Below are 23,517 nucleotides of genomic sequence, written 5' to 3'. Positions count from 1 at the left end.
GCTCGTTTTTAATTTGATGGGAATAACTCGGTTATCAAGTGTTGCACAAGATTTAGAAACAAAATAATACGTATGAATCATTGGTATTATTAGCACGGGTGTAGTGAACTGGTGGTGACAGAGCGCTGGGACAGTGTTGTCAAAGCAAGGCTGTCCGGTTCTGTTTCGGTTCGATACACAGTTACTGTGATGAGGATACAATGCGGTGACGCTGGAGCACAACAAACGGCCAATTCCCACACTTGGCAACAGAGACCGTTTTAAACAAACCAGCCAAAATAGTTGATTGTACATAAAACAACAAAACAATGTAAATTAATAACATAAAGCTTTCTACCTTACACTGATATAAAGGACTTTAATTTCAATATTCTTTAAAAATAATGTTTTAGCTAGTATGAAACTTCTCTGTAAATATGTAGTGAGCAATTGAATTAATGTCTATACTATAGTAAGAAATGTTGTGGAGAAAAATAAAAGATTTATATAGCTCTCTCCCATTAGGGAAAATTGCAACAGCATGTTGGTGTAAATTGAGAGCGACTGGGCTGGAAAAGGGAAGCAGGGAGGGGGATGAGCTTTAAGTGAGCTACATGACCACAATGCCTTTGTGTGGCTTTTTCAGTGCAGAAATATTGATGGTGGAAAAGCATGGTGCTGTTTTGCATGACAAAGCCTGACATTATTTACTGTTACTGATATGTAAATGCATCCTGAGACCACTGTTGTGAAGCTTGCCCTACCTACCTGCTAGGCCCAAAGAGGGCACATAACTGGATTCCCATAACACTGCCTGGTGATACTGACACACGCCCAGAGAAGTTAGACACAGCAAAGGGACCCATTAAATCGCTGCAGTTCCTGTTAGCTTTTGTCAGTGGTCTACAGGTTTAAATGGCTGGGAATGGGTAGAGGTTAATTGATCATACATTATACGATGCCTGGAATGCATAGCAATGAAAACTAGGACAATGTTTGAATATGTAGGAGGTGTGTGAGTTGGGGTAGTGAATATGTTGTTTCCAAATTGTCAGATTTTGGAGCATGTGGAGTGTGGTTAAATAAAAATGTTGCCAGGTTGTTGTTGCTTTGTTTTTGTTCTTGAATAAATCATTCAGGGTATGCCTGCCATGAATGAAGTATGGACAATGGTGTCCCATATGAAACAAGGTTATGTGTTTGCAGTGGTTTTGATTTTGGTCTTTTTATTTTTGCTCTATTTAAAGGAGCAGCTTTGACACCACTATATTTATGCATCATAATGTTATACAACCACAAAACAGGTTATCCAGACACATGCAGTTACATATGACAGGGCTCTGTATTTGATGTGGTTTTCCTTTCTTGGACTGTTGATGCTGGGATGGTATAGTGGTGTTCATGAAAGGGTGTACTTGTGAAAATATTCCTCTCAAGAGCCTATTGTTAAGGTAAATAAATAAGCTATTGGATGTATGACCGCTGTATTAGTCTGAAGGCAGGTCTCTTTGTGACAAGTTGGACAAAACCTAATGTGGGCAGCATTTCTGACTGTTTTTAGGCTGATATTTTTTTTTTTGTAACCTCTTTTAAAATTAGGCTTTATCTTCATATTGTACCCTGTAAACAATAGCCTACTGTAGTTTGTCTTTTCGCCATACTGTTATACTCACACTTATGTTGCTACTAGTTTTCTGAGCCCATTCATCTTGGTTCTGTTTGGCACATACAGGCTTTAAATTAGCAAGTGGCAATGGGCATTGTCTGTTCAGGGGAAACCGTTAGTGTAGTGGTGAATTGCTATGATGCCTTCATGATTATAATATCGTCTTTTGCCCAGTGTCAAACTAATGTTTCAGGGCATTCATATTTAACAATATAAACATGTATATTACCAGGATTGAATGGAAGCTTACATATTTACAGTTAATGACTGCAACAGATTGACAAAGATAGACTAGCTAGAAGACACAAGTGTGTGTGTGTGTGGAGTGGAGACAGTATTACAGTGAAGGGGAAATAATCCAACCATTACTGGGCAATTCTTCCACACTGTTAAAGTACACTGACGTTTTGACAAGGAGTGTGGAGCAATTGTTTCATACTTTATCACTTCTCATGTGGCTTGAAGTACTTAACGTATCCTCGGCATCAAAACATCCCAGTGCTTGCTAGCCTGACCATCTTTGTCATTGGACTATAGCTTTATAGCACTGATGGATTACCTTTTAGATATGATTGGATTCTAGTTGCAACATCCGCTGCTACTACAGAATAGTGTGCAAAAAGTGGACCACATACCCCATACATGCATGATTGTGCTGTGTGATATTTAATGCGGCTAACAGGCAACTCACCTGGGACTGATTTCTGGACCCTTGAGAGGATTGCTATTCAAGTCGAGTCATCTTTGATCATAATATTGTTCTATCATTATTCCCCAATTCTGCTTATGTTGACTTGAGCAATTACAGTCATCTAGCACAGGTTCACAACCTTTACAAATATGGGTTTCAGTACTAAAGCTCATGGCACTACAATTAAAATAGTGCCTGTATAATTCTGGTGTGAAGAAAATGTGGTAGGCTATACAGATTCCTGATTATCAAATTAAGGGGCTTCTAGCATAGAAATGACACATCAGTACAACCAAAGTTAAAAATTAACATAATAATAAACTTAAATCTGAAGTAGATGGGCTCACAAGGGAAACTGAACAAAGTAATAGATGCATGGAAAGTAGAATACAATTTGTCAAAACTGTTTTCACAGCTGAGCCAAGAAGCTCAAAACATCTCTTCAGTAAATGGCGAACTGTATAAAAATGCCTTCTCGCAGTACTGCAGGCATTCCTCAGATTACACTAAATTACATCAGATGGGCCTGGAATTCTGAACTGTTCCCAGGGTTTCCTCTCAGTGTCCTTAGTTTTCCTGTGAATCAGGCAGCACTGGCCCTACAGTCAGTGAGAGATTGAAGTGTGCCTGTGTGAGATTCAGTATTCTGCTGTCTGTGTGTTTGCTCTTGTTTATTTCCAGACCATGATAAAACAAAAGCGGATACTTTAAAGTTAATAAAAGACAGTGCTGTTCTTGTGGTTGAAAAATGTCGGAATCATGTGAGAATGATTACAATGAGACATTTTGTACACATTACTAAATTACATTAATTCACATGCACATTACATCACATTGTATTACTACAACTAGCCTACTACTTACACTAGCATTAACATGTGTTATGATTTTTAGCCCCCAAATAGAAAAGGAAAGTTTGCTAAAGTTCTAAATACGAAGATACTATTAACAATGGAGACTAGACTCCAAAGGAAAAATATCTCTGGGCTAAATGGACATCAGTATCTATCCAAAGCCATGCCTCTCTTCTAGACTATAAATTCAACATTTTTATATGGCTGCTCTCCAGCCATTTCTCTTATATTTTTTTTGTATCTAGGGCAGGGTAGGACCATGGTTGGGACACAGTCTTCTTTCAGAATTACAGAATTAGATTTGAATTACAAATGGTTTTCAATTTTGCAAACAAGATTGTGGCAAAATAGAAGTTTATATATTTGTAAGCTTTTCCCTGACCACCTCTGACAGAACGTTGTAGTGCATTTCGTGTTCATTTTGGAATACCCCATTGGGAAATTTGCACAGCTTAAAAACACAAATGCATGACAATGGGTTACATGTTTCTGGTAAAAAGCAAGAAGGAAAAAGACACATTCTTAACAAGCAAGGTTAAGTGGAATGTGGTTCTTTTCAATAATTATTTTTTTTCTGTTGACGAGCCTGTCAGACACTTGGGGAAGTGGTCTGTTCATGTCCTTGGGCCCGGAACCATGGTTTCAGCTTCCCGGATACTGATTGGGAATGACTGTTTTTTGCATCATAGTCTTGTATTAATTGAAAGAAGCTGATTCTTGTGTGTCAGTAGTATTGTGTTCTTGATTAGGCCTATATATATATATATATATATATATATATATATATGAGAGAGAGAGAGAGAGAGAGAGAGAGAGAGAGATTAGGCCTATATAGTGACCAAACATAAATTAATACATTGATTTGACATCACTTTTTGATCATATTGACACCACACTTTGATTTAATATGCAAATCTGCAGCATGAATATGGCTGAGGGCTTAAGCACTGCAAAACCACAGAAAACCATATTTCAGAAAAAGGTAATCAGAACTATTTAAAACTAAAGAGCGAGCGACACTTCATTATCCATAATTCGTTTCAACAATTAAATTACAGTTACACATTTCAGACACTTCCTACAGCAATTTAGCATTACAACATTTTTCAAGTTGTAATTTTTACCTGGACAGATGGACAGAAATGTCTTTTTTTTTTCACCACTTTGTAAATCCACATGAAATACATACACGTGAGATGTTTACTGTTTTGCAGTTACACAAATGTGGGAACCCAACCCAGTTACAAAATTGGTAATCAAATTAACGTAGTCATGCAACAAGTTTCAAATATGGAAGTACTTTAAAAGGGGCTTAACATCTTTTCGCAATGTGATGATTCTGAGGTTTGATTAACATCTATCACAGTTATAATAAAGTTTATTTACACAGCACTCTGTTGTTATGGTTCTAGTTACATTTTTCATATTTATATCATTTTTCCTTACAGTACAGATCTCTGCAATGTTAAAGAAAAAAATGCTCACCTTATGAAAAACAAACATTCTGAAACTCAGAACTGTCATATTTTAGCCTTGTGTGTCATGCAGGGCCTGTGTTGTACACATTCCACTGCTTTTGGGGGTGTTTATTATAATGTATCTGTCTTATATCAAAGGCAACAGTGTCTATTCTTCCGTATAAATTATGTAAAATATGGTTTAAGCACTGACATGATCTATACTGTCATTGTGCTGCTCGGTTAATGTTTTTTTTTTTGTGTTTCTCAGAGAGAGTGCGGGTGGAGGCCGGATCACAGTGCAGATTGAGGACAAGGTGGTGAGAATCAAGAATATCAAGGTCAGAATCCAAACTAATCGTGAATAAAGCAGTGTGACTGACTCTGTTTCCACTGGGGTGGGGGTTGGGGGGCTTGTGTGCTACAGGATGTTTACAGCAAAGGCCACTGAGAACCTACTCTGTTGCTTTTGTTTATGCTTCACTTTCAAGCATTAATCAGCTCTGCAGCCAGATATTTTATTTTACACCCTGCACCCAACACACAACACACAAGACCCTTACCCTTACCCTGCACTGCTCTGGGCATGTGGAGACCATTATTTATTACTATTGGTCTCATTTGAAAATGAAACCCTTTATCTAAATCATGAACATGTAATTGACCACATAGGAGTATAGTCCATCACCTTTCAAAGTCATGTGAAATGTGTTACTTGTGCACCAGTTCTACCTGCTGAGTGTCACTAATGCAATGAAACAGTCATTTAAAATCTAACCATGCTGGCCAGTTTTCCCTGCAAATCCCCAGAACTGCAGTATATCTGCATTCAGTATTTTGAGAAAGATACTACTTATCCACATGGTTAATGGTTTTAATTACCAACATTCCTCATAAAATGATGAAGATTATGGCAGTTATTTTCTAATCTGATAACACAGACAAGCCAAGCTTAACCAAAACTCTGTAATAGCGCTGGCACTTTTGAAAGCGACCCCCAGTTTTGACTGCTGCTGTGAGCGTTTACTCACAGCAGAGGCCTTTGAGTTATCGACTACACATGTACTTACACACAGACATTTTCATGAAATCTAGCACTGTAGAGTTTCTGATCCTGGAGGACACTGAACCAAAGTTAAGTTACTCGTTGAAAGTGTTCTCTAGAGTCAAGCATTCTTTTTTCAGAAAAACACAAAGCATAAATAAGCAACAGGTCAGTGGAGGTCATTGCCACATGCTTGTTAGTGTGTATCTTCTATAATGGCTGACTGGGTGTCTGGGGAATTGTGAAGGAGTCAATTAAAAAAATCAATTAAAATCTGATAATATTTGTATTTCTAACAATACCTTTGCCATTTAATAATTTATAACCCTTATTTATTACATCAGACAATAGTCAGTGATTATAAATGTGAAAGTGATTCAGTTCTAGGTTACAATGGGTGAGAACTGTGAATTAACACCCACCAGCGGAACATGTGTCTTCAAAGTTTTGAAGAGAGAAACTTGGAAAAAATGCTTATTTTCAACGACAGATTTGAAAAACATGGGAGGAAGGTGCAGCACTATGGCTGTTGAGAGACAGCTATTTTTCTGCAGGTCTGGTAGCACAGTGTCCATTTTAAAAACCTATGTTCATGACCAAAATCATTTCTGCTTGCTTTCAGTTGGCTAAAGTTCCCTGTAATGAGTCTACAATTTACCTCCATTGCTCTGATGGTTTTCAGTAGGCCTTATGTCTTAGTGTCCAGTGTGAAATTCACTGCTAGTCAGTTGACTTGAGGGGTAGTCTTCATACTCTGGTGTTGGTCATCCATGCTTTGTAAATGGACCTGCAAACTCTCATGAGCATATCTACTTCCTGGAAAGAAAATTGTTGTCAAGAATTTGCAGATCTGTTTGGAGACAGTGATAGATGCATCTTTCAGGATGATTCTATGCTGTTACAAAGTAAAATAAGTTGAACAATGGTTGCAGAGCAAGTATGTCAAATGTCTGCCTTAGTTACGGAATATGCCAGATTTAAAAGCCCATCAAGAACTGCTGCTAGATGAATATTGCTAAACTTCCCAAGAAGAAGCCACAGACATTGATTCCCGAGAAAATATATTGTGCATATTTGGTTTCACAAACTGTCAATTAATCAAATCCAACAACTAATTTGATCAATGTCCGATCACTGCTGTGTTGTAATTAAGGCAAAGGGTGGATCAACAAAGTATTAGACTTTAAAAGACTACAAGTTTGGGTATGCTGTGTTGTTCCCATTGGAATATGATCAAAGTGGGGTATTTGGTCAAATGCTATTTTTAGCAAGATCACTTAACCAAATCATGTTCTGAATTAGTCAATTTTTTATTTTGAATATGGTTTTATAGATCTGAGAAAAGTAATCTCTGTGTGAACTTAATAGATAAAATAAACATGGGAGAAATAGGCATACGTATCTGTCACTGAAATGTAATTCTTACTTAAGCTTAATTATGAACAGATACAGTACATCACTGAGATTAATTTTATGGATTTTGTTTAAAATGGAGCCTGTTTGAATGGTGTGAGAGACCCTGTGACAATGTAAATATAATTGCACTGGTTTGTCTGTTTAACACTGTAAAAGTGATATATTGCTGTGTAGGAATGGAAGAAAAACAAAAGCAAAAAATCTGACATAGCTCACTTTCGCAGCTGTAAAAGCCGAGATGTTTTCTGTTGTTAACTGTGAGAACTGATACAGAGAGAGCGGGTGGGGAAAAAAGGCTGAAATAAACAATTTTCTTTTTAAGAAGTTCAAACGCATGTTAAGTGAGTGCAGTTGGAGCCCAACTGTTCAACATTAGAGAGTGCTGTAATTAAGCATGCATGGCTGAGGCCAGTCTTGGCGTCCATGCCTCTCTCTGGAGACATTTTTGGAGAGCAGGGTGGTTTGGGGTGTTTGTACACACTGGAAGATGACCGAGGACTCCGTCATAAGGTCACTCGGGGAGATCAGTCTGACAGATAAGTAAAAACCCAGGGCACCAATGTAAAAGTGCTATTTTCTCTGTGGTGTATTTTAACTTAAGGTGACTTGGTTTATTTGTCTTATTCTCTTTTCTATATAAATAATAAATCATTAAGAACACTTATTTCACAGGACCCCGGTGAAGTGCTGTAACTAGTTAAAAATAAACTGAAGGACAATAATCGGAGCGATTGTGTTTCGAGGTTTAGTCCTGTGAATAATGTGCAGGTCTGTTGTTCAACAGATCCACAGAGACAGTATGAACACAATTTAGTTAACCTGCACATTTACAAGTTAAAAGAATGAATAGGCTACATAAATACAGCAGACCTGAGTTTCCCTCTAAAAAAGGACTGGTTTAATAACTGCATCCATAAACGCCATGACTGAAACGTGCACACTAGTTAAATTATAACCTGCTATATTGTAGTGTTCTGTATGATAAATCGTGAATAGTGTATTTTGTTTCAACTATATCTTGCCCTGGTTAAGGGCATCTGCTAGTAAATTAAAAATACAGCAAAAAGTGTTGTTTGCAGTTACAAATCTGGAGTAAGAGTAATAAGTTAAGGGAGTCAAGTCAAAAGGCACATCTGCTAGCACATATCTTGATGATGATGATGATAATAAATAGCAAATATTTATTTTTATTGTTGCACATGGGAGTTTTCTTATGGTAGCATAATGCTTGTCTGAATAAAATGTTGTCTATACACGTTTAGCTCTTCCTAATATTTCTTAACATAAACGTGTATTTATTACGCTGTTTACAATCATGTAAAGAAGAAAGAATTAAATAGAGCCTGAAGTGGAAAGTACTTTTGCAGCTATTGTTCGTAGTGTTCTTTTCTGTCTTCGTTTTTAAAATGAAACACAAACCAAACCCTCCCACAACAGGGGATGGGCTTCACAATGGCCTGGTTTTACAAAAAGCCCCGGCACGGATGCTTAAGCCAGTTGGAAACGAGGCATTACAGACACAACCACACAACTCGGTTCTCATCCAGTGTTGCACAGAAAGTCAACACGCAGATCTTGTTATTACTCGGTTTCCTTATTGTTTTTCTGCTTATTATTATTATTATTATTCTTGTTTCTGACCGATTTGTAAACGTATCTCCTACAGTTTTCAACTATTCCTTACCAAACTATGACATTGCACATCATCCCGAATGATACGCTATTACTTTTGGTGTAGGTCTGTGTTCTACCTTCAGACCTACATGCCACATCTTGTGAAAGTGAAAGTAGTTTATAACTCTCTAACGGTTGTAAATACAGTCATGGTATGTATTGAACACATATAGGAAACCTATGGAGCTTTATCTGACCATGCCCTTTTTATTGACCTTTGACATTTCTGGAGCCAGATACTGATCAATTAATCTGATCCATGGTGCTCTCAGATATTGAACATCTCATTACTCCTTGAAGGAAGCTGTTCTGAGAAATGTTACTATGGAGCATAGATAGGAAAGTGTGTATGAGGTTTCCAAAACTGCTAACAGTTTTCTGATCGGAGCTATGGATCATGGGATATCGCCAAAAATAAATGTGAATTTTCAAGGCTTATAACTCCTTACGGGTGGCAGATACGATGATGGTCACTATAGAACATGTATAGGAAACCATATGTGCTGTACCCATGCATGACCTTGAATTTGACATCTGACCTCTCCTTCAAGGTCAAATCAGATTTTCTTGCATTTCAGGGTTTACAGTATGGAAAATCCACCAAAGTCACCATGAATCATGTCATAGGGGCCCAAATGTGTTATTTTGAAAAAATAGTTTTAACTTTTACCTTTCCTTCAGGGGTCAAAGGTCAATTAAATGTTATTTTGTCTAATAACTGCTTTCAGATTGAAGATTTTCCATTGGACACATAGGAAACCATGAGTGGTCTATCTGAAAATGTCAAAAAAATTGACCTTTGATCTCTCGTTTCAGGTCAAATGCAATATTTTTTAACTTTTTGCTCTATAACTCCTCACAGAGAGGAAATAGGCCTTTGGTATATATTGAACACACATAGGAAACCATAGATGGGCTTTCAACATATGCCCTTGAGATTGACCTTTGACCTTTCCTTCAGGGTTAAAAGGTCAATTCAATGTTATTTTGCCTAATAACTGCTTTCTGATTGAAGATAGTCACATTTAGTATTGGACACATATAGGAAACTATAAGTGGTCTAATTGAACATGTCAGAAGATTTGACCTTTGACCTCTCGATTCATTTCAAATGCAATATTTTTTTACTTGTTGCTCACAGAGAGGAAGTAGGCCTATGGTATATATTGAACACATATAGGAAACCATAGATGGGCTTTCAAAATATGACCCTGAGTTTGACCATTGACCTGTCCTTCAAGGTCAAATTCACTATGAGGTCTAAAAAAACCTCCCCTTAGTGGTCAGTCAGTGCCTAAAACTGCTTATATTGAGCTTAATAATGTAGATAGTCTAATGATTGATATAGAACTCAGATAGGAACTCATATGTGGTCTACTTGAAAATGTCCTCCATTGTGACCTTTGACCTCTCCTTAAGGTCAAACTGACTTCGGGCTCATACCACATTACAGAGTGTAGTAAGGCTCATACTTACATGGCTTCCTATTTGTGTTCCATAGTATGATCTATCTGAAAATCTCCAATACGATGACCTTTGACTTTCCTGTGAGGTCAGATTTAATATGTTCTCATAAATGCATCCACAGAGGATCTATCAAGCTGCTTTCAAGCTACAATTACTTAAAATATATGTAACATGCTGAACTGCTTATATTCATCAGATACTCCTCTAAATGGTCTTAAAATGGTAGGTTTTCAACGCAGATGAAGTTTCCAGAAACTTCTAAATCTAGTTTACAGTTTGTGATTTATGGATAAAATCAAGTGTAAAAGAACTTTTAGTGCTTCACTAGTTTTACTACTAATGGGAGGGGATTACTAGTGCAGACAAGTAAAAAGTAAATTTAAAACACAGACCCCACTGTTTTTGAGACTGTTTTAAATGAGGCTTCAGTCCCACATTGTTCATTTTCTGGATTAATAAATGAAATCATGAAGTGATGGTTTGCCTAGAAGTTCCCAGTGTGGTAATCGGTCTTCTGTACCAGGCTTGCAGTTTTCCATTTCATATCCACGCCTCCTCAGCCATGCTCTGCATGTGCCTGATCCATAGTCCTCATTAGCCTCTGCTACAGGTTAAGATTTTGGGTAAAAAGAATGTCTGACCCACTGAAAATTCAAGAATCTGACATTTCTCTCTCTACTGATTTATGTAGTATTGGCTTGTGATATTAGTTACTCTGTATCACATCTGATTACACCAAACTGGTTGACTGCAGTTTGCCAGAAATGGATGGCAAATTTGTTTGCCTAAAATCTGTAAAGCTTTCCTGCAACCACATGCAGCTCTTGAAAATTCCAGTCTCAGTGTCAGCTGAACTGGGGAGGGATTGCTTCCTCATCAATTCATTTGGGGCACCTTTCATAATATAACAATTAGGTTTATATTCAAGTTTCACATGCATTTCACATAAATTCTGAACTTTCCAGAGATTGTAATGTTTTCTAATTAAATACAAAATTGCCACAGCTTTCCGATTTCTGATATATATTATATTATATTATTTATTTATTTGTCAGTTTAAAGTTTTATCAGTCCACATTGCTGGAATTGTATATATTAAAAGGTTGAGATATCATTGTATTCCTGTCAAGTGAGAAATGTAGGTATATATGTTAGCATAAAATAAGTAACTGAACCATTTTGCAATAATGCATTGTGTGGTTTCTGGCACCTAGCAACAAATTAAATAATGCCCCGTTGCACCTCAGCATGGACATTTGAGTCCAGGGCGTTTCCACTATGGCTCAGGTGCACTGTTTCAGGAGGCACTGTTTCCAGACTGGTCTGTTGCACATACAGTTATGTCCGCTATGTAGCCTGACGCAATGCCACTGCATTTTTAAATTGTAACTACAATAATGGCGGCCGCTATCGGTGCGATAGATATGGTAGAAACTTTTCCAAGAAGGAATATGTGTGTTTACCTTGGGAAGACTATTACATTTGAGCAGTTATTAATGTATGGTCGGAAAGTGCCATACATGATCAATTGCTTGGTGCAATAAGACATTTTAAAGTGTTTGAAAAAATGTCTTGACAATTCTCTCAATATAGTTTAAATGTCCCGGTTTCTAGCTTTCCTCTCTAATACAGTCTTAAAACTATTGAAATCTTAAAAATAGAGCCATGTTTTTATGTGATCAATGGCATGAAGAAGTGAATATTTTAATTATTTGTAAACCATCATTACCGGTAACTATATGTATACTACTACTAGCATAATGGTAGTTCTAGTATACAGTGGGGGGAAAAATGTATTTGATCCCCTGCTGATTTTGTACGTTTGCCCATTGACAAAGAAATGATCAGTCTATAATTTTAATGGTAGGTGTATTTTAACAGTGAGAGACAGAATAACAACAAAAAAATCCAGAAAAACGCATTTCAAAAAAGTTATAAATTGATTTGCATGTTAATGAGGGAAATAAGTATTTGATCCCCTATCAATCAGCAAGATTTCTGGCTCTGGAGATGCTCTGACCCAGTCGTCTAGCCATCACAATTTGGCCCTTGTCAAAGTCGGATCCTTACACTTGCCCATTTTTCCTGCTTCTAACACATCAACTTTGAGGACAAACTGTTCACTTGCTGCCTAATATATCCCACCCTCTGACAGGTGCCATGTCAGTGGTCATAATGTTATGGCTGATCGGTGTGTATAGGCTGCAACTGTATATTTCATGATATGCTGGCTACACAGGACAGAGTTAAACATGCATGCAATTTATTTGATTATGCAACAGTTTAATTCTCCCACAGAGAAATAATAAGGGAAAATATCTAGGATGTTAATCAGATCATGATACATTAATACAGTAATACATTTATTTTTTAAACACACTGCTCAAAATAATCATCTAGATGAAATGGGAGCAGATGTATTGAAATTAACATTTACTTTCCTAACAAATACTATTATATTTTGAATTGTCATTTGTTTTATAAATATTTTATGTCCCAGTTTTTACTTTTGAATATCTGGTTACCCTATAAGACTGTCTGTTAGATATCGTAAAAATGTTTCAGTCCAAAGTTTATTGCACTTTAATGTGTAAGGTATTACAGCCTCCTATTTTTTAACACTAAATCCCAGAATGCCGAATGTCCCAGACCTTTCGTGTCCGCAGCTATACCTGATGAAGATGAATGGAAAGCTGGCAGCAATGTTTAGGTGTACTGTTACTGTCCGGCCACGCAGAGGTGCACCTAAACGTCGCCAGTGGTAACTCGGTATAATTTATTCTAAGCAACGCATTCTTCCTTTCATTGGCCCCATTACCATTTAAATTATTAAGGATTGGTGGCAATGGAAGTACTGATATTTCCTTTCTTTTACATTTTTACCATTTATTGCAGAAAAAATATTAATGTATTGCTTTTTGGCTTATGAAACCTACCCAGAGAGATACAGTGATGATAAGACCCTTTTAAACAGTACTGCTGAATCAGTGCCATGCATTTGGAAATGCAGTTGGGTTAAGAGGAGAATGGTCTGTGTTCCAGCAGCTTTCATAACTTGGGCCTGGAGCTGTGCAGTCTCTAGAAGAGAGCTCTTTCTTTTAACAAGTTTATCCCTCAAAAGGAACTGAGACCATTCTTCTCTGAATGAGACAGAAAGAGTTTTAACACCAAAGGGCTTCTGCTCTGGGAGGATTACAGCACACAATTGCTACACTCTCTAGCTAAGCTCTTAATGCAGAGTCTGTGTGCTGGGACAACAGTGACATAGCCAGCCAGACCGCACTTTATACTGGGGCAATTAGGCATGTTTAATTGAGTCCCCTCTCTGAGCTTGTCTTCACAACTTTGCAGATGCTTGCTTAGACTTGTAATAAACTGACTTAGTGTAAAATCAGTCCAGAGGCCGGTTGCATAAAATTATATTTGACTAGTCTAAACCATTAGCTGGTCTAAATTTGACAGACTAGTCTAATGCAAGTTAGGCAGATGCATAAAAATTAAGACTGACTAAGACTTAACCTGAAAAGTTAGCCTCCTTGCCACTAGCGAACTTAAGTCTAACTTTCCAATGAAACTGATGGCCTGAGACTACGGTGCCACTGTTTCTGATGTTGGCAGGCAGAGCCTCACACTGACTCACACACACTCCGCTGTCCTGCCCACCGGCATTCCCCCAAATCAGACCCCTCCTCCAAAACTTAAATAACCAACTGTATATTTTACCTATGCCCTTTTGTAATTTTGAAACTGTAATTTGTATTATGCCTGATTTTTAGCACATTAATTTTGCTCTTGTATCCTGTAAGTTGCCCTGGATAAGGGTGTCTTCCAAGAAATGTATAATAATAATAATAATAATAATAATAACAACTCTGTGCAGTTTAAATTTCAGTGAGGTCCTCCTCCACTACATGTATTTTTTCCTCTTAAATTAGCTTATTTTTCTATCGTTTCTGCCTACCTTTCATAGACTGAGCACACTGCAGGTTGAGGCTGTTAACTTTTTTGTAATTTTAACCCACATCTTGTGTTTGAGTGCGTTAGTGCAAATTTCAGATCCCCCCCCCCAATTAGCCTATATATGTTTTTTCATTATATTTCAATAACTGCCATAGATTTTCAGTTATCTGGGATCATCGCTGTTTTATATAAGCATCTGCCAGGTTGTTGTCTGTGATTGACTAATTAAGACCAGTCCCTGATTTATGCAAGGGTTGTTAATTGAGTGTGTATAGTTAGTATGACTTATCATACTAAGACAAATACTTTTTTAGACTTTTTTTATCCTTCTTTTTTCATATACAAATGACACTCAGTCATGTGGGTACAATCAGTGGTAAAGTCAAAGATTTGGCAGATAGTAGTGACATGTCAGACCAGCTTGCCCTGCTCACTGATTGGGTTAGGAAGCACTGTCACTCAAACCTAGTGGACCAATGGAGACCCAAGATCTACGCCTCCCTCTAAGAACTTAAGAAAGTTTACAAATGAGAGGAGGCCATTCAACCCTTCATGCTCGTTTGGTGTCCAAGTGATCCAAGGATCCTATCCAGTCTATTTTTAAATTTTCCCAAATTTTCAGCTTCAACCACATCGCCGGGGAGTTTGTTCCAGACACTTTCTGCCTTGAAGCCCAATTTCCATTTGTGTCCCTGGGTGCGTGTGTCCCTGCTGATCTGGAAAAGCTCCTCTGGTTTGATGTGGTTGATACCTTTCATGATTTTGAAGACTTGAATCAAGTCCCTATGTATGCCTACAGCTTCCAATTTAAACCCTGCCATCATGGCATAACAGTGCCAAAACTCCAAAAAAAGTGAATCCATTTGAAACCATCTACGAAACCAAAGATCACAGTATCACAACCAAAGTCAGCGACTCCAGGTGAGCGCATGAGTGAAATGCACTCAATTAATTCGAGTTTTGCTCTCAATTTAAAATTACATGCTTTCAAGTTTTTTTTTTTGCTTTTGATATCATTATTTTTGTTTACAATTCTATACATTTTAATTTCGACTGTTTTATTTTTTTGATGTCAACATCAATTTTTTCCCAACTTTATTTTTCTCATTTACAATCCATTTTATTTTGAATTGGTTACTTATGGTGCTAATTTTAGTCGATAGAGGACATTGAAGTGTAGATGGGATCTTACTGGTGGATCTGTGTCTAGTTAGTACATAAGCATATCAAAACAAGAAGCTTTGACTACAAGATAAATAGAGCTTTGTGAAAACAGTAAGCCTAAAATGCAACCTTAACTGCTCTCTTCAATTTTTAAACCTTGGAAGTACTATGAGAAGATCAAATGATTCCACTGTTTTGGTGTTTTACATGTTTTTTATACATATTTGTGAGTTTTGTTACCTTTCAAACAGATCTGCTCTGCACAGCTTGTAACATGTCTGAATCTCTGAACACTCCACTCTTCTAATAACATATCGCTCAGCTCAGTCGTTCACAACTGAATTTGTAAATTCATATTTAATATTAGTCTTTTAGGCTCATAAACTGAGGCTTTAATGATGAAGTTCAAGTTCAGATGATGACGCACAATATTAACCCACTTCTTCACAATGAGCCCCTGTTGTGTAGTTTGAGTTTATTTTGGTTATTATACAAATTAAAACAAATAATTTTGCCAATCAAAGAAAATAATTGCCTAGTTTGGGGAAGTTTACTAAAGGGATGAGGAAGCTACCATTAATCAGTTCCACTTACAGGTGTTGGTCTTTTTCCATTCATTGCAACAGAAGTAATAGATAGACCTTATTATATACTGTCAACATAGTGTATAATTCAAATCAAATAGTCTGTCAGCAAGCCAATGTCTTTTCACATTGTTGCTTGGTGACTAGGTATTGTGTTTCTGATCTATTTCATCAGCTCCGGGTTATGAATGATTATGAAACCAATTGCAGGTAAAGGGAAAATATGCACTATTAGCGTTCTTTTTGTGCATCAGTCCCCAAGGGGTAAGAGTGCAACACAACCTGTTGTCACTGGGGCGACAGTACATAAGAGAAAAAGTACCCACAGGATTACAGGTGCAGAAGGCCAATCAGCCTAAATGATAAAAGACATTGCATGTGTACTGACCAACAGGAAGTTAGAATAAAATAGTGCGGGATCTGCTTTTAGGATATTATTTGTTTTTCTCACCCCAATTGTATTTTGACCTTGTCTTTGCATTGATGTTTAGCACATAATAAATAGTGATATAATATAGTTAATACATATATGTCCTGTGGAGTAGAGTATGTCCTGTTTTCAGTTCAGCACTCTAAATAATATGGATAGGAGTGTTCCTCATTACTTGTTGTATAGTGTCAGTGGTATGACAAAAATACCATAATCTCCTAGTTATATCAACTAGAATACCTTAAAAACAATACTGTAAAGACAAAGTATGTAATCAAATGAAATTGATTGTGAAGTATGTGTTCTCAGCCTCTCACCCCCCAATTGCCACTACATGCAGTGCGTTTAAAATGTACGACATGCGTGTGGGCAGTTTACGCAGATATTTAAGCTTTGTTACATTATGCACTATTGGTGTAAACAGGCACTGCAACAATAATCAAAGGAAACTGTCAAAGGGTACTGAACCTTGTAAGAATTTTCTATATTTAGCTTCATTGTTCAGCATGTCACTGAAACAGGATGCGTTGTTACCTATCCAGTACTGCAGTCCTGGGGAGCTTCTGGCTATAGATTCACACATTCTATTACATTCCATTTTCACATTAGGGGGGAAAGAAAACAATAGGCACCAGAGTAATCTATTTGCTGAAAAGAAAGAGTCCTAAAGCATAGCTGTTTTCAGTATTGTGTAAGATGGCACTTGATTTGAAGTCAGATTAAATACATTGAGGGAAAAAAGTATTTGATCCCCTGCTGATTTTGTACGTTTGCCCACTGACAAAGAAATGATCAGTCTATAATTTTAATGGTAGGTGTATTTTAACAGTGAGAGACAGAATAACAACAAAAAAATCCAGAAAAACGCATTTCAAAAAAGTTATAAATTGATTTGCATGTTAATGAGGGAAATAAGTATTTGATCCCCTATCAATCAGCAAGATTTCTGGCTCCCAGGTGTCTTTTATACAGGTAACGAGCTGAGATTAGGAGCACTCTCTTAAAGGGAGTGCTCCTAATCTCAGCTCGTTACCTGTATAAAAGACACCTGTCCACAGAATCAATCAGATTCCAAACTCTCCACCATGGCCAAGACCAAAGAGCTGTCCAAGGATGTCAGGGACAAGATTGTAGACCTACACAAGGCTGGAATGGGCTACAAGACCATCGCCAAGCAGCTTGGTGAGAAGGTGACAACAGTTGGTGCGATTATTCGCAAATGGAAGAAACACAAAATAACTGTCAGTCTCCCTCAGTCTGGGGCTCCATGCAAGATCTCACCTCGCAGAGTTTCAATGATCATGAGAACGGTGAGGAATCAGCCCAGAACTACACGGGAGGATCTTGTTAATGATCTCAAGGCAGCTGGGACCATAGTCACCAAGAAAACAATTGGTAACACACTACGCCGTGAAGGACTGAAATCCTGCAGCGCCTGCAAGGTCCCCCTGCTCAAGAAAGCACATGTACAAACCCGTCTGAAGTTTGCCAATGAACATCTGAATGATTCAGAGGAGAACTGGGTGAAAGTGTTGTGGTCAGATGAGACCAAAATCGAGCTCTTTGGCATCAACTGAACTCGCCGTGTTTGGAGGAGGAGGAATGACCCCAAGAACACCATCCCCACCGTCAAACATGGAGGTGGAAACATTATGCTTTGGGGGTATTTTTCTGCTAAGGGGACAGGACAACTGCACCGCATCAAAGGGACGATGGATGGGGCCATGTACCATCAAATCTTGGGTGAGAACCTCGTTCCCTCAGCCAGGGCATTGAAAATGGGTCATGGATGGGTATTCCAGCATGACAATGACCCAAAACACACAGCCAAGGCAACAAAGGAGTGGCTCAAGAAGAAGCACATTAAGGTCCTGGAGTGGCCTAGCCAGTCTCCAGACATTAATCCCATAGAAAATCTGTGGAGGGAGCTGAAGGTTCGAGTTCCCAAACGTCAGCCTCGAAACCTTAATGACTTGGAGAGGATCTGCAAAGAGGAGTGGGACAAAATCCCTCCTGAGATGTGTGCAAACCTGGTGGCCAACTACAATAAACGTCTGACCTCTGTGATTGCCAACAAGGGTTTTGCCACAAAGTACTAAGTGGAAGGGATCAAATACTTATTTCCCTTATTCACATGCAAATCAATTTATAACTTTTTTGAAATTCATTTTTCTGGATTTTTTTGTTGTTATTCTGTCTCTCACTATTAAAATACACCTACCATTAAAATTATAGACTGATCATTTCTTTGTCAGTGGGCAAACAATACAAAATCAGCAGGGGATCAAATACTTTTTTCCCTCACTGTATTTGACAGATTTGCTCAATTTAGAAAATGTGTGATATATATTTTTATCAAGTTAAATGTGACAACAATGCCAAACTGAAATGTAGTGTAATCACTGCTTCCAGTAGCATTCTGCAATGCAAAGTGAAACAATCTCTTAATAATGGTGCTGAAGGATCAGTCTTAACTTTGGTTAATTGTTGGTTATTATAAAGCGCTGTCTTCATCAACATAAGTTGATATTCCTTTAAGTAGTTCCTCTGATAATTGTGTTGACCAAAGTGGGTCTCTCAAACAGGCATGGTCAATTCTAGACTGAGCAGTACTCCACACAGCTGATGTGCTGACTGGTCTCTGTGTGGTGTGCCATTGTAACTAGGATAGCTGCTGAGTGCTCATACATCTTTAACTTTCATTCTGTTGTAATTGCCAGCTGGATGGGCGCACAGATGGTCTAGGGGACTCCAGGGAGAAGCTGATGGACTTTGGGTTTGATTATTGCTACTGGTCTGTGGATCCAGAGGCCCCGAACTATGCGTCTCAGGAGGAGGTGAGTGTCTAGGCTAATTTAATCTTTGTCACAGATCTAAAATCTGCTTTCTGCATCAACTACTGGTAAATTACTTGTTAGGCAGTATCTTATTTCAGATTGTTCCATTTTCTTAATGTTTGATAATTGACTGATATTTAAAGTTAACATATTTTGCAAGATTTTAACAGATCCCTTTTAAGCGATATCATTTAACATTTGAAATCATATTGTTTGGGATAATTTGGAATTGGGGGTTATTTGTATTTAAAGTGGAAAAAGAGAGAATTTCAAAACTAAACACTGGTACTGGAGATTTTTTGGTTTGTGCCATGCAGTGACCTTTACAAGCTGAGAAATGTGACTGTTTCTCTCTCTTTTTTTTAAACCATATACATTATGGGTATTCCAGTGGAAAAACTGTGTAAGATTATAAAACTGTTGGAAAGGCATAATCGGAGTTAAATCAGAATGGCTTTGCACAACATGTAGAATTAAAAAGGGAGAATTAATCAAATCCAGGTTCTTTCCTCTGTATGATTTTGGCACAGTCACCTTGGATCTTGTTGTACTAAAGACAAACAGGAAGAGATTGGAAGCAGTGTCATTTGTGTAATCCTGTCATGATGTTAACAAGTCATTGAACTGAAAGTGGAATAGTGTGATCTAGCAGTTGTTTGTGACATTGTGATGTTATGAAGAGATTCCCAGTCTGCAGGGTCTTCCTATCCCAAAACAACCATCTGTGCAAAGGAACAGGTGTCTGGGGGTGAGAAAACAGGTGATAGTGAAGCATTGGGATTTTTCTAGTTTGGTGAAATTCTGTGCAGCACACTGTCCATACTAACAGGGAAAGTTTATACAGTTTGTACAAGTCCTAATCAAGCTGTACACTTAATCACCTTATTTGAAGCAACACACTTAAAGCTAGTGAGCAGACCTCTGATATGGAGCTGTGTATGGAGAACATCATGGCCAGAAAGAAATGGTGTGAGATATCCATTGTTCAGAGGTTAGGCAAAGAAAGCAAATTCTGGACTGTAGTGTGGATGGCACACGGCCTGTACAGATCACTGGTTAATACATATGGAGGGATACACAGCCTTCTGGATAAATAGATGACATGGACTTACATAGGAAAGAACAAGAAATAAGATAAGAAATAAGACTAAATTTGCACCATGCAGTATTGCAGCCACATTCAGAATGTTGTCTTATTCTGGTTACTACTCTGGAAGAAGAGATGTTTTCACTGGTTCAAAACCCCATTGAACCTGATAATCAATCTATAGGTTTTTAAAGTGAAAATTATTTTTAAAAGGTTTCACTTTTGCCTTCAAATTTTTGGCCTCATTGCTGTACCTTTTGGCCTTTCTAATTAATTATGTTGTTTAAATGAAGTATTACTGAGTAACTGTACAGCAACAAAAAGCTTGTCGAAAACAGGAGCTACACAAGTGATGTCATCAAGTTAGAAGTTACAAGTTAGAAGCATCTCAAGTGGCAATGGGCTAGACATGCAGTGTTTTAAAGGGATTTTAAACAGCAAGTCTGTCCAGATTGATGATACGCTTGCCTAAAGTTTTTATTTTCCCATGAATGTGTTTGTGACTATTTCGGTTTAAATCTACTCCTCTGGGACCCAAGGCCTCCCAAGCTCCGTATACGTTCTTTGTTATAAGGTTTGCTATTGCAAAGTACTGAGCAGGGGGAACTTTTAGCTTCAGAAGAAGCCTTATAGGTTCCCTTATGGAAGAGGAGTCTGGAGTAGTGCTTTCTAACAACCGAAAATGCCTGTTTACAAAGATTTTCAGACATACAACTTCTGTGTCTAACTTGCAGTTAGTATGAAAAATAAGAGTTTTTTGGCATTTCTTGTCACTTTCATTTAATCTAGTACAAACACATAGATTGTATATCCACATATTATCAGAGACATTAAAGCAGCAGACACAAGGGGAATGTGTTGGGACCTGGTATTAATACAATAGTCCTGCTCCACACTGAGCTCAGGGATGTGCTAGTGGGGATCCAGGCAGCTGGGTTTAGAACAGACAGTATCCCAGTCAGGTTAATTGCCAGTGGATCAGACCTGATTATCTAAACGTAGATTTATATGTTTTCAGTGGGAACCCCAAACCCTTTCTGGCTGCATGGATCAAAGTAAAAGTTTCATGGATTTGGCTTTGGATGTCAGCTGTAGCAGAGCTGTGGAGGGTGCAAGGAGTGCAACCGCCCCAGGGCCCCCTATGCGAGGGCCCCTTTTGGCTGCAGATTTTACACTAAAAACACTAATAATGTAGTTGCTTTTAACAAATAATGATCTAACAACACAACCATTGTAATAATTATGAGATGCAGCCTAATCACACAATTATTACATTATTTCATTTCACAATATATGTTTTGAGGTGGCACACTGTTTCTGTTTATGTGTTTGCCGCTTGCTAGGCAGCAGCCTTTCACTGGGGCCCCCTGGCTGCATGCACTGTTTCCTGTTTTAATATTGAATAAAGGATTGAGCTGCAATCCTCTTTTGTTCTTAATACTGAATTGACTTTCTAATTCATACTGTCTCGATGTAAGCAAATTTAGCAATTTGTCCCAAAAAATATTTGTTTAAAAACCATTGTTTAAACAAAAATAAATAATAAATAAATTGATTGATGTGTGCCATTTGTCCGGTCTATAGCTAGTCTAGTGTAGTCTACTTCTCTGCTGCATGCATGTCAGTAGCTAGCTAGTGTAGCTTAGCTAAAACTTGTAGGAAAAATGTATAGACCGTACAAGTCTGGTGCCCAAAAACGCAAGGAGCGAGACAAGGAAAAGTGTAATTTTGTTGTGTGTCCCACTAAAAAGCTACTTTTCACAGCAAGGGTCTGCTTAAATATGCGACGCTCAAATAGGCTTATACCTTTTTTCAGTAGTCTATATTGTTCCCTGCCATTTTTTTTTTTTATCGGTGTCATGGCATTGTCTATTCCATATTAAGCTTTTATTTGATACATCTCATGCTCTCCAGTGTTGTTTGTATAGTCTACGATTTGGTAAGGGGAGTTGAGGGGGCCCTGGGACATTTGCCCCTCCCCATGTGGAAACCCTCGCTCCGCCTGTGCATGTCAGTATTGTTTGATCTCTCTCCCTCTTCATCAGTCTTTATTCATCTGTCTTTTTGACAACATAAGAACAACCACATTTTTCATCATCAAAGTCTTCTGTTATTTTTTTCTGTTAAATTTAGACGTTGTGATAAGCTATACAAACTGTAATGTGTGCCAAAGTAGGTAATGTGTAGCATTATGGGTAATATGGGTGATATTTTAGGACTATTGCTGGATGAGTCCAACTATGGCCCACAACATGGTCTGTAAATTGAAGTTAAATGTGGCCCTCATGAGAATTTTCCTCCATAAGCTAGGCTCAACACTACACTACAACGTACAACAGACTCTGTAGTGTCACTGCACAGCTGCGTCTCAGTAGAGGAACGTCAACAGGCTGCTGACGTCTTATTGGTTATTTGCTTTTAGGAGGCAGGACATATATGATGCACCTGATTGGGTAATTTAATTCATGAAGGTGGGACTATGCACAGTTACAGCCCAGAAAGCTGGAATTTCTGAAACAATTACCATATGATGCTATGATGATTGTGATGTTGTGATTAGTAGGCTCTTAATTACATTACTATTTTGTGGCATACCAATATGGAAACAACTTTTTTTTTGTGTAGGCCTCCCCATACTCTTTATTTTCTATGATTTCATACTCGGTTCACCCACCTCAGATACAGTGTGTAATGTTATTTTATCTGTGAGCAGGTTTTCTAAGATTTTTTTTTTATATATATATTCAAGTGATTTGTACCCTTAATATCACAAGTCATTTTTTGCTTTGATTTGTATGTGGCCCCTGAAAATACTCAGACATTCACATCTGGCCCTTTGAGAAAAGAGCTTGGAAATGGATTACTGTAGAGTGTGTAACAGATGACGCATGCACTGGGGCTGTGTGCTGTGATCAGCTAATTAAAGAGAGCCTGCCCTCTTGCAAATTGGGTTCCACACCATAGGGTCTATAATTCCTTCTCCCAAGTATATTACCAAAAGAATAGTAAGTTCTCTGAAGTGTTTCCAACATTTATTTGGGCAGATAAATTGTCAATGAAGAGGTATAATTTTGTTATTTTATAAATGGTCCTTTGTTTATATATTTTTTTTTATAACAAGTTGAAGATGATTAAATGGCTATAGGTTCTGCTTGTGCTGAGCACAGTCTTTCCTGCTGGCTAATCAGGCTTCATTTTCTTTCATT

General features: G+C 37.8%; 1 protein-coding gene across 1 annotated transcript in view; it reads left to right on the top strand.

Moving 5' to 3' along the window:
• Positions 1-23,517, top strand: part of stard9 (StAR-related lipid transfer (START) domain containing 9) — a 95,427-nt gene that overhangs the window by 403 nt on the left and 71,507 nt on the right. Inside the window, exons 2-3 of the mRNA XM_066694790.1 lie at positions 4,919-4,988; positions 19,108-19,224. Coding sequence (XP_066550887.1) covers positions 4,919-4,988; positions 19,108-19,224 — 187 coding nt within the window. The remainder of the gene's footprint in view (positions 1-4,918; positions 4,989-19,107; positions 19,225-23,517) is intronic.

This window comes from Amia ocellicauda, chromosome 21 (assembly GCF_036373705.1).
Source record: "Amia ocellicauda isolate fAmiCal2 chromosome 21, fAmiCal2.hap1, whole genome shotgun sequence".
Lineage (NCBI taxonomy): Eukaryota > Metazoa > Chordata > Actinopteri > Amiiformes > Amiidae > Amia > Amia ocellicauda.
This window is presented reverse-complemented; position numbering and strand designations above follow the sequence as displayed.